General features: G+C 47.9%; 1 protein-coding gene across 21 annotated transcripts in view; it reads left to right on the top strand.

The window, feature by feature from the left end:
* The window catches only part of DGLUCY (D-glutamate cyclase), a 163,805-nt gene that overhangs the window by 96,992 nt on the left and 54,296 nt on the right, over positions 1 to 12,517 (top strand). For 9 of the 21 annotated variants that reach the window (XM_054529645.2, XM_024231174.3, XM_024231169.3 and 6 more), the window contains 3 exons: positions 298 to 349; positions 2,922 to 3,053; positions 9,876 to 10,029. In XM_054529645.2, coding sequence (XP_054385620.2) covers positions 2,951 to 3,053; positions 9,876 to 10,029 — 257 coding nt within the window. In that variant the 5' untranslated portion in view covers positions 298 to 349; positions 2,922 to 2,950. 21 annotated transcript variants of the gene reach the window in all.

Genomic DNA, 12,517 nt, shown 5'->3' on the forward strand with positions numbered 1-12,517 from the left:
CATACATATAGAAAGGTAAATGGTGATCAAACAAACATGAACTTAGACCTGCTTTATTATTAGGTAACTTCTTTGAGCTCCTTGGACCTCAGCCTCTGTCTGTAATAGGATTAACAATGCCTTTTTTTTGTGTGGGACTATAGTGACAAACTAACAGATGATGTACGTAAAGGCCCTAGCATGGTCCTGGCACACTGTGGGTCCCCATATATGGTGGTAGTTGCTATCATTTACTGTGAGTGGGCATTCTCTGATTGGTGTATATTGAAGGCATTTTTTTTTTCTTTTACTTTGCAGGAGCCAAGTTACACCCTGTTTAACCCTGCCTTCAAAGGGACGACTCTGTAAGGTAGAGGCTCTCAGCTTTCTTTCCCTCCCAGCATGCACGGTGGGTGACACTGTGGTGCCTGGCACACTCCCAGCATGCATTTCACAGGGCAGGATTTCTGGCAACACTCATTTCTCTCCAGGCCAGGAAAGCAACCTAGAATCAACTTACATTTACATTAAAACAATGCATAAATAAAGGAAAGAGAAGGCAATAACCCTCAGACTTTGGTCTCCTGGCTAAAATGTATTTGCAAAACAGCACACAGTTTGCACCTGCTGCCCTCTAGCATAATAATGAGGGTGGGTGGAGGTACCTGTGGGGTGGCCCATTCCAGTGGGTTTGGGCAAATGAGGATGGTTATCAGAGGGGTGGATGCTATTCCCCACAAGGTTATGGAAAGCTTCTCTCTTTGGCCTTTGCTGTGTGCCAGGCAGAGGTGCTAGGTCCTCTCTGCAGTGTGCAGTGACCCTGGGGAACCACAGACATTCAGGACCCTGGCTGGTAGCTCAGTTGCTTGGCTAAGGGGGTCAGGCTTGCCAGGCCCAGGCGTTAGGCAAGCCCAGGCCTGACCTGCCAAAACAGCTGCTTTAAGCCTCAGAATCTTCCACTGGGCAATGGAATCCTACCTCACCTGACTCCTCCCAGCACCCCCTCCCCGCAGCCCGCGGGGACTAAGTGTTCTCTCCCCTGTGTCCCCACGGCACTTTGTTCCCACAGCTATTAAAGTACTCACTGTTGGCTCTAAGTACATCTCTCCTTCTTCCAAAGCAATATTCTTTTTGTTTTGTTTGCTGGAGATTTCATGCAATCTCAAATTCTTTGTTAAAATGGCCCTGGGGTTTACATTATTTTCTATCTAGGAGATTAGAGTTGAAAACATAAATTGGTGGTGTGGAATTCCACTGAGTTCTTCTCTTTAGATAGAATTGTGGAAAGTCAGGCTTGTCCAGAACCCTCACTATGGGCACTGTCCTTGAATCCTGCTCTCATTCATTCTGCAGTCAGCTAGTCATACAACAAACACTTACTGAACTCCCACCTTTGTGCCACTATGCTAGGCACTGAGTATATTTGGATGAAAAGGACCTTGGCTATGCTTTACAGACCAACACAATGTGGTTATCTAGCTCTAGATTTTGTTGACATACTAAAACCTATCTTTTTTTTTTTTTTTTTTTTTTGAGACAGGTCTTACTCTGTTGCCCAGGCTGGAGTGCAGTGGTGTGATCTTGACTCACTGCAGCCTTGACCTTCTGGGATCAAGTGGTCCTTCCACCTCAACCTCCCAAGTAGCTAGGACTACAGGTATGCAATACCGTGCCTGGCAATTTTTTTTTTTTTGGTAGACATGGGTTTTTGCCATGTTGCCCGGGCATGTCTTAAACTCCTGGCCTCAAGCAATCCTCCTGCCTCAGCCTCTCAAAGTGCTGGGATTACAGGCATGAGCCACCACACCTGGCTAAAACCTCTTTTTTTATAGCATAAGAAGTCAATTTAGGCCAGGTGTGGTGGCTCACGCTATAATCCCAGCACTTTGAGAGGCCAAGGTGGGCTGATCACTTGAGGCCAAGAGTTTGAGACCAGCCTGGTCAACATGGTGAAACCTCTCTTCTACTAAAAATACAAAAACAAGCCAGGTGTCGTGGCACATACCTGTAATGCCAGATATTCAGGTGGCTGAGGCATGAGAATCTCCTGAAGCCAGGAGGTGGAAGTTGCACTGAGCTGAGATTGCGTCACTGTACTCCAGCCTGGGAGACAGAGTGGTGAGACTCTGCCTCAAGAAAAACAAACAAACAAAAAAGAAGTCAACTTATAGGATTCCCTTCTGAGCACAATTTCCTAGAGATTTGAGACCACCTCTATTTTTTAAAAATCATATTTTTTAACTTTTAATTGTGATTTAAAAAACACATTCTACTTTAAAAAATCTATAATATCTATTTACTCACCAAAGATTGTATAAGGCACTGTGCCTAGAGTGGGGTTAGGGGAAGCACAAAGAAAGCACAAAGTCCCTATACCTTCTAGAAACCTAAATCTAAATAACGGAAGTCACATGTCGGCAGAAACTCGGCGTCTTATTTCATTTGCGATTGCGGTGGTATTCATTCGTCTGTTCATTTGATTGTGTGTATTTTGGGCACGTGCTATGTGCATAGGCTGCGATAGGTGCTCTGGAGCCTGTGGAAGAAGTCTCACATGTGTCCCTGCCTTCTAGGCCCTAGGGAGAGAAGGGAGTTCAGAGTGAAGTAGAATAATAGGCCACGGTGCCTCCTGGCCAAGGAGCCCAGCACCAGCCTTTTGGAGAAGACTCTGCAGCTCCCGAGGAACAGAAAGCTGTTAGGGAAGGGAAGGACGACGTTCCAGGCCAAGGGAGGGGCACAGGGAAGTTTGCGTTAGGAATTTCTCATCAGAAACGGAGATGTGACGGGGGAGAATGGGTTCCAAACAATGCCCACTGCAAGGCAGGCCCAGGAACAGGGCCAGCAAAGGGTAGGGTATGATGTGGTATGTGAAGCTATGTGAGGCTGAATCTGCTGCCTTCAGGGGGTCACCCTTTCTAATTCCCTTTCCTCCCCTCACCCAGATTCCCTGCTACTTATTCAAGGTGACACGATGCCCTTCACACTCCACCTGAGGTCCCGCCTTCCCTCTGCCATAAGGAGTTTGATTCGACAAAAGAAACCAAACATCAGAAATACATCCAGCATGGCTGGAGGTAAGTGGCACCAGATAGTTAAAAAAAAAAAAAGAAGAAAGTTCCTGGGAATTACCAGCTGTGTAGGGCCCGCAAACTCCTGAGACTTCTAGATTCTGCATAGGAAACAGAAAATAAGAGCAGAATGATATTAGCTCCGGTCACTACTTAACTTCCCAGAAGAAACTGGAACCTTGGATTAGACTCAAGGTGTGGAAACCCATCAGATGGGTCTAATGACACCCAGTTCTGCTTGGTCACCTCAGCCCCATATGGAGAACCACCAGTGGGCTCAGGTGATGAAAAGGGTTGTCCCTTCCGGGAAAAGTGCCCCCAGGTTACACTGCAGTTTAACCAGATTTTGATTCAGACCAATTCTTCCTACCCTTGACTGGTCTTATTCTCTGGGTGGCACCCATCTCCCTACTGTCTCCCAGGAGTGACACTGAAGGCTCTAAAAGGTCCTGCAAGAGAAAACAGATACCAAATTTGTCATTGACCTAAGTCCAGGCAAAATTTCACATTAAAAAAGACTCTTCTGGTTATGGTATAAGTGCCCAAGGACTTATACCATACTTATACTTCAGCACTGTCTAAAGTACTAGAGCAAGACCATTTTCCTTTAGTTTATTAACATGCCTGGCCTCTGTTGCTCTATGTGGGCTAACAGAGTTAACTGTTGTATAACAAAGCACTCTTTTTTGTTGTTGTTGTTGAGACAGAGTCTCGCTCTGTCGCCCAGGCTGGAGTGTAGTGACGCGATCTGGGCTCACTGCAAGCTCCGCCTTCCAGATTCGGGTTCATGCCATTCTCCTGCCTCAGCCTCCCAGTAGCTGGGACTACAGGTGCCCGCCACCACACCCAGCTAATTTTTTGTATTTTTAGTAGAGACGGGGTTTCACCATGTTAGCCAGAATGGTCTCCATCTCCTGACTTTGTGATCCGCCCGCCTCAGCCTCCCAAAGTGCTGGAATTACAGGTGTGAGCCACCGCACCCAGCGCAACAAAGCACTCTTAAACTTAGTGGCTTAAAACCATTAATCTCACAATTCTGCAATCAAGGCTGGTCTTAGCAGGGCGCTGCTTCTGCTCCATGCGGTGTCTGTTGGGGATAGACCATCCAAGATGGCTTCTTCCTGACATGTCTGGTATTCAGTGGGATGGCTGGAACATCTGAGACTGGCTGAACATTTCTTCTCCATGAAGCCTCTTCAATAGTGGTCGCCAAACTTCTTTACATGGGACGCCATGAAACAGATTCCAAGAGAATAAGTCCTAATGCCCAAACTCATACCAAGCCTCTGCTTGCATCACACTTACTGATGTCCCATTGGCCAAAGCAAATCACACGGCCAAGGCCAGAGTCAATGGGGAAGGGGCTACAATGGGGTGTGAATACTGGGGAGCATAGTTTATATAAATTGGTGTAAAAGTAATTGCGATTTTTGCCATTTTTAAATAAAAGTAATGGCAAAAACTGCAATTACTTTTGCGCTACCTAATATATACAGAGAGAGCCACCAAGGTATTAGTCTACAGCAACCCATTATATACGAGCAGCGAACACCAGCTTAACCCCAGGTTGACGACTGCTTGCTAGGACCCTGGGGAGGCAACAGAGCGGAGCAGCCAGGGCCTTGGAGCCTGGAGGGAGACAGCCTGAGTGTGAGTCCCAGCTTCACTCCTTACTAGCAAACTGTGACCTTTCTAAGCCTCACCTACACAATGAAAGTAGCAGCAGAACCTTCCCAGTGGGACTGTCGGGAGGGGCACCTGAGCTGTTCCCCGCTGCCGTGAAATGCTCCTCAAGGAGAGAAGCTCATTTTACCAAATAGCTGGGAAACTCCAGCTTGGAGCTGTCTTCTGGGGGCTTTCAATCAGATTAGAAATGTTAAAGGGTGTTTTTTCCTGTCTCTTGTCATTAAGTTAAAAAAAATGATTTTGAGGTAAAAAGACTCAGACAAATCACTCAGTTTATCTACAAAGAAGTGTCACTGTCTTCCATGGAGCTCAAGGCAGCTGGGGGATGCACAAATCACATTAGACCATAAAGTATCCTCCAAAAAGGTGAGGCCTCCAGAGTCCACCATCCTCTCCAGAAAGAGACCATGAAGGCTTCTATTCTGTGTCCTGTTACTAATGGGGACAACTTGGGGACTTTTCTGTTCATCTCCAGCTGTGGAGATGAACAAAACCAAAACCAAACCAAAACAAAACCTGCAAAGTTCATTTAATTAAAAAGGAAACAAAGGGCCGGGTGCGGTGGTGCACGCCTGTAATCCCAGCACTTTGAGATGCCAAGGCAAGTGGATCACCTGAGGTCAGGCATTCAAGACCAGCCCGGCCAACATGGAGAAATCCCATCTCTACTAAAAATACAAAAATTAGCTGAGCGTGGTGGTGTGCACCTGTAGTCCCAGTTACTTGGGATGCTGAGGCAGGAGAAGCACTTGAACCCAGAAGGCGGAGCTTGCAGTGAGCCGAGATCGCACCATTGCACTCCAGCCTGGGCAACAAGAGTGAAACTCTGTCTCAAGAAAAAAAAAAAGGAAACAAAGAAGCTTTGTACACATACCATCCTGATTTATTGTATTAAAAATACAATTTGTGCTGGGCATGGTGGCTCACACCTGTAATCCCAGCACTTTGGGAGGCCGAGGACGGTGGACTGCCTGAGGTCAGGAGTTCAAGATCAGCCTGCCCAACATGGTGAAACCGTATCTCTACTAAAAATACAAAAAAATTAGCCAGGTGTGGTGGCATGCGCCTCTAATCCCAGCTACTCAGGAGGCTGAGGCAGGGGAATTGCTAGAACCCTGGAGGTGGAGCTTGCAGTGAACCGAGATCGTGCCACTGCACTCCAGCCTGAGCGACAGAGTGAGACTCTCTCAAAAAAAAAAAAAAAAAAAATCCAGTTTGTTCTCACAAGGGGCTTTGGCAGTAAGAAGCGGGTGAGTAGGGAGTGGGAGGCCTCTAAGCCAGCCAAATCCCCTCCCACCTCGCTCCAGATCACTTTCGGAGCCATGCTGGGCTTGCTTGAGACCGGCATCAGGTTCCTTGGGCTTTTGGCAGCTGGAGGTGTCTCACGTGTCCTCATTTGGAAAATCTGCTTGTAGCATTGGCAGGCACTGTAGCGACTGTGATAATGAGCTCCGGGCACTGCAATTTGAGCAGGAGCCGGTCCTGGACATTCCCAGCAGATGGTTGCATCTGTTTCACTCCCCACTCCCCATGGAGGACAGCGCTCCCCTCCTAGGGAAACCCAGTACCTACAGCCCAGCGGAGGCCACTCCGTGATGAAGTGAAGCGAGCTCGTGGGCACCCCTCCCAGGTTTAAATGCTAGCTGTGCCGTGCAGCAGCTGTATGACCCTGGGAAAGTCATTTCATCTCTCTGAGCCTCGTTCCCCTCATATATAAAATATAATTACTTGTGCAAATGACTTGGCATGGGGAGCCCGGCACATAAAGCCCGGTAAATATTAGCCAACAAGATTATTGTAGGAGAGAAAGGGACATGGGTTGATAGAGCAAATCTGACAGGGCAATTGTCTTCAAGGGTATTTCTCCAATAGAGCATAATAATTATTCTTTTTTGAGACAGATTCTTGCTCTGTCACCCAGGCTGGAGTGCAGTGGCGCAATCTTGGCTCACTGCAGCCTCCATCTCCCAGGTTCAAGTGATTCTCCTGTCTCAGCCTCCCGAGTAGTTGGGATTACAGGCGCACGCCACCATGCCTGGCTAATTTTTGTATTTTTGGTAGAGATGGGGTTTCACCATGTTGGCCAGGCTGGTCTCGAACTTCTGACCTCAAGTGATCCGCCAACCTCGGCCTCCCAAAGTGCTGAGATTATAGATGTGAGCCACCACACCCGGCCCAATAGAACATAATTATGTTTTTCTTTGGGATGGTCTTAATTTTAGAATATTGAGAAAAGCACAGAGAAGCAAATGACAAGCATGCACAGCTCTGTCACCTGGCGACAACCGTGATTAACTTGTAATGTCCTTCCTTCTAGTTCTAATAGATGTTCTTTGGTGTCTCCGCATTCAAGGGTTAGGTATTTATTGTAGTCTTCGCTATCTGGGCTTATCTGTAGTCCTCTGTTTTGGGAAGGCTTTCCAGTTATTTGAAAGGATTTGGTTGTTGTGATCTAAGCTGTTTCTGCTTTAGGGGGCACCTCAAGCCCAGTAACGCTGTCATTCTTGCAGACTCAGTACAGGTACGGCTTTGATGGTCTTGGACAAGATCTAGGAGAATTCTCTGGTTTACCAGGCAGAGACTCTTGTTCTCTTCCCTTACTTTCTCCCGAAGAGTCTCTATCTCTCTGTTTTGAGCCACCTAAAGCTGGGGGTGGAATGACACAATCACCCCTGTAGCCACCACCACTGTGACTGTGCTGGGCCAGACCTGAAGCCAGCATAGCACTGGGTCTTGCCCAAGTCCTGCTATAACCACTCCCTGGTAACTGCCTATGTTCGCTTAAGGCCGTGGGGCTCTGCAATTAGCTGGTAGCAAAACCAGCCAGGCCTGTGTCCTTCCCTGCAGGGTGGTGAGTTCCCCCAGGCCCTGGGTGAGTCCAGAAGAGCCTGGGAGTCAGGGATTACAGCCAAAAACCTTAGATGCCTATCTAGTGTTCTATTGTATTGCGGCTGAGCTGGCACTCAAATTACAAGACACAGTCGTTTCCACTCTTCCCTCCCCTTTCCTTCTAGTTCTTTCACTCACTGATTTTATAAAAAGGAGAATATGTCCAACACATTGTTTCATTACCTAGTATATTTCCTTTAATGACACATCACAAACATCTTTTAACATAATCATTGCGTATTTCTTCTGTAACCATAATTTTAAACATCTACACAGGATTTCATTGAACAATAACTTCAGTCCCTGCTTCCTGAACACCGAGGTGCTCAATAATTTACATACATTACCTCCCTGAGGTCTCTTGGAGGTAGGTATGGTTGCTGCCATCTTATAGATGGGGAAGCTGAGGCTGAGACATGCAAAGCTACAGCCCGGGGTCACACAGCTGGTCAGAGGCAGGATCAGGATTCAAGCCCAGGTGTGTTTACCACCAAAGCCAAAGGACTTCCATTGCGGAGGAAGGCTGACTGCCCCCAGAGGAGGCTACAGCGTGTAGTAGGAGGTCTTCTCCTGTAGCTCTGTGAACACTGTGAGCCTGCTCAGGCAAGAATCTGCCCCCAAAAAAGATACCCAAATGGCCAATAAGACATATGAAAAGGCAGTCAGCCACACTAGCAGTCTACACAACGCAAATAAACCACAAGGTGATGGATACCACTGCCCACCCACAAGAATGGCTAAAAGGAAAAAGACAGGTAATACGAAGTATTGGAGATGCTCACATACCACTGGTGTGTCAATTGGCACAACCACTTTGGAAAACCGCTTGGCAGTATCTGTTAAAGTTGCACATGTGTATACCTTACCGCCCCAGAAATGCACGTTTATGTACTCCAAAATGCATGTTTGTGGCATTAAAATGTTCGTGGCAGCACCATTTGTAATAACCCCAAATTGGAAACTACTCAGATGTCCATCAGCAATGGGATTGGGTAAATACTCATTGCATGAATATACTAGGCAGCAGTGAGAATGAACTGTTGTTAAATGCAACGATATGAATGAATCTCAAAATATATTGTTGAGTGAGAGAAGCTAGACTTAAAAGACACATAGTGTACGATTCTATTATATGAAGTCTAAGAATAAGCAAAAGTCATATGTGGTGCTAGAAGTCAGGATGGTTGGCTCTTGTTCCTTGATCTGGATGCTGGTTACATGGGTGCATTCATTTCACGGCAATTCATCAAGCTATAGGTTTGTGTGTGTTTGATTGAAGCATTACCTACACTTTTTTGAGTGGGGCTCTGCAATTAGCAGGTAGCAAAACCAGCCAGGCCTGTGTCCTTCCCTGCAGAGTGGTGTACACTTTTTTGAGTGTAGGTAATGCTTCAATCAAAATTTACATTAGGCCAGTCGCGGTGGCTCATGCCTGTAAGCCCAGCACTTTGGGAGGCCAAGACAGGCAGATCACTTGAGCCCAGGTGTTTGAGACCAACCTGGCCACCATAGTGAAACCCCATCTCTACTAAAAATACAAAAATTAGCTGGGCGCAGTGGTGCACACCTATAGTCTCAGCTACTTGGGAGGCTGAGGCATGAGAATCACTTGAACCCAGGAGGCACAGGTTGCAGTGAGCCAAGATCAAGCCAGTGCACTCCAGCCTGGGTGACAAAGCGAGACTCTGTCTCAGAAAAAAAAAAAAAAAAATTACATTAGAAGTTGGGTATGGTAGTGTGCACCTGTAGTTCCAGCTGCTTGGCAGGCTGAAGCTGGAGAGTCACTTGAGTCCAGGAATTCAAGGCCAGCCTTGAATAGCAAGACCTTGCCACTTTAAAAAAATCAGAAAGGGGCCGGGTGCAATGGCTCATGCCTGTAACCCAGCACTTTGGGAGGCTGAGGCAGGTGGATCACCTGAGGTCAGGAGTTCAAGACCCGCCTGTCCAACATGGACCAATTGGCCCAACATGGGCCAACAAATATCCCATGTATATTTTTAGTCTCTACTAAAAATACAAACAATTAGCCAGGCATGGTGGCAGACGCCTGTGATCCCAGCTACTCGGGGGGCTGAGGCAGGAGAATTGCTTGAACCCGGGAGGTGGAGGTTGCAGCAAGCCAAGATTGTGCCATTGCTCTCCAGCCTGGGCAACAAGAGTAAAACTCCACCTCAAAAAAAAAAAAAGAAAATCAGAAAGTGTCTGCCAAGAATAGCTGACTATACATTTTTCCCTTCTCCCCACCGTACCCAGAGCTCCGACCAGCCAGCCTGGTGGTCATGCCCAGGTCCCTTGCTCCAGCTTTTGAAAGATTCTGCCAGGCCAACACTGGTCCTCTGCCCCTGCTGGGCCAGAGTGAGCCAGAAAAGTGGATGCTGCCCGCTCAAGATGCTATCTCAGAGACCAGGTAAAAAGCTTGGGTTACTGTGGGTTAAAGCTTGGGAGTGTCCAGGTGCTGTAGCCAGGTGTCTCTGTCATCTGGGACCTCTCTGTCTAGCCTCAGGGACCTTCACAGTGCCTGGCACAGAACCTCACTCATGACTGTTACTCAGGAACGAGCTGCCCTCCCCACTGTTCTGACCCCTTTCCCTATCACCTGGCGCCTGTCCTGGCTAAGATCTTTGGGATCATGGAGAAAGTCCAGCCCTGGAGAAATCCCACTGGCTCTGCCATCTGTCCACTCCATCGCCCAAGCCAGAAACCCGCCTGCACAGGATTAAGAAGAAAATAAAAAACACTTGCATTACCAGCACCCAGAGACAGAGATATTGTGTCTGTTCTCCCAGGCTTTTAAACTAGAACCTATCTAGTAAATGGCCCCACTGATGCTGGGTCGGTGTACCTCTCCCGCGAGTCTACCTTTCCTATGGCACCAGCACAGACTGGCATCTTCCCTGGCCTAGCCCTAGTCTCATCCTTTCTTCCCCCACCCTGTCATCATCTGCTTTCCCAGCAGAGTGACTTTCTAATGCTAAACCCGATCATGTGGCTCTCCTTTTAAAACTCCTTCAGACTGGGTGCCGTGGTTCATGCCTGTAATCCCAGTACTTTGGGAGGCTGAGGCAGGAGGATGGCTTGAGCCCAGGAGTTTGAGACCAGCCTGGGCAACATAGGGAAGACCTGGTCTCTACAAAATTTTTTTAAAAAATTAACTGGGCATAGCGGTGCACACCTGTGGTCCCAGCTACTCGGGAGGCTGAGGAGGATTGCTTGAGACCAGGAGTTTGAGGCTGCAGTGAGCTGAGATCATGTCACTGCACTCCAGCCTAGGCAACAGGGCAAGACCCTGTCTCAAAAAATATATATAAAAAATAAAATAAAATTCTTCAGCGTCTTCTTATGGCTTGGACCTCAGCCTGATCTCAAGACCAATGGTGACCTGGCCCCAGCTCAGTTTCTCCCCTGACCCCTGACACACCAGTCATCCCCAGCCAGCTCCCGAGACAGAAAACCCCACAGGAACATTCTGTCATGATCATTTTAGGACGGGAAGGTCCTTTGGAGACCCCATCTGGGCCCACGATTGTACCTTTACATTTTTCCCCAGGGCTGCCTGTGTTGCCAACTTGGAGACTCCTAGAGCCCATCCCCCAGTGAGCTTTCCACGTGCCACTTCCTCTGCCTGGGTATGCCTTCTTTCTTGCCCAACTGGCAAACTCCTATTCGTGCCTCAAGACCCAGCACCAAACTCCTTTGTGGAAGAGAATTGATTTCTCCCTTCTCTGTGTCACTCTACCTAGACGGTTGACATTCACTGCTGTGTATTGCCAGTATCTGTTTTCAGTGAAGTCTCACCTATCAATTAGGATTACGAGCTCTTTAAATGCTGGGATGGGATGGGCACAGTGGCTCACGCCTGTAATCCCAGCACTTTGGGAGGCCGAGGAGGGCAGATCACCTGAGATCAGGAGTTCGAGACCAGCCTGGCCAACGCGGTGAAACCCTGTCTCTACTAAAAATACAAAAATTAGCCAGGCATGGTGGCCCGGGCATATAATCTCAGCTATTTGGGAGGCTGAGGTGGGAGAATCACTTGAACCTGGGAGGCAGAGGTTGCAGTGAGCCGAGATCGCACCACTGCGCTCCAGGCTGGGCGACAGAGCGAGACTCTGTCTCAAAAAATAAATAAATAAATAAAAAGTAAATAAATAAACATTAAAAAAAAGAAAAAAAGACTGGGACAGTGTCCTCTCCATTACTCTAGCCCCATCACCCAGCATGTGCCCGGCATGGAGGCATGGCTCAGTAAGAGTTTGGAGGGGGTAAAGAATAAGCTTGTAACCAAAGAAGCCTTTCAGCCCTACAGAAGAGTTTCCTCTAAGGGAAGAGAAAGGCCTCACCCACTACTGGCACTGAGAGGTTCCCCAAGACACATGTTCTCTGTCCCCTTTGGGCTACTGGCCCTACCTCCATAGCAGTTACTTTTCTTCTTCTTCTTTTTTTTTTTTTTTTTTTGAGACAGTCTCACTCTTGCCCAGGCTGGAGTAGTGCAGTGGCGCGATCTCGGCTTGCTACAACCTCCACCTCCCAGGTTCAAGCGATTCTCCTGCTTCAGCCTCCTGAGTAGCTGAGATTACAACTGTGTGCCACCATGCTTGGCTAATTTTTGTATTTTTAGTATAGACGGGGTTTCACCTTGTTGCCCAGGCTTGTCTTGAACTCCGGAGTTCAAGTGACCCACCCGCCTCCGCCTCCCAAAGTGCTGGGATTACAGGCATGAGCCACCATGCCCGGCCACCATTTACTTTTCTCGGTGGTTTGGCTTGTTTTGGATTGCGGGTATAGGAGACACACTGGGTGGGAGGTGGGGGTGCGTTCTATACATGCTGATTTAATTGCTTCCGATCTGGGGACATTTGAAGGATGCCAGCAAGGCCCCCTGCTGAAAACTATGC

The sequence above is a fragment of the Pongo abelii genome, chromosome 15 (genome assembly GCF_028885655.2).
Source record: "Pongo abelii isolate AG06213 chromosome 15, NHGRI_mPonAbe1-v2.0_pri, whole genome shotgun sequence".
Lineage (NCBI taxonomy): Eukaryota > Metazoa > Chordata > Mammalia > Primates > Hominidae > Pongo > Pongo abelii.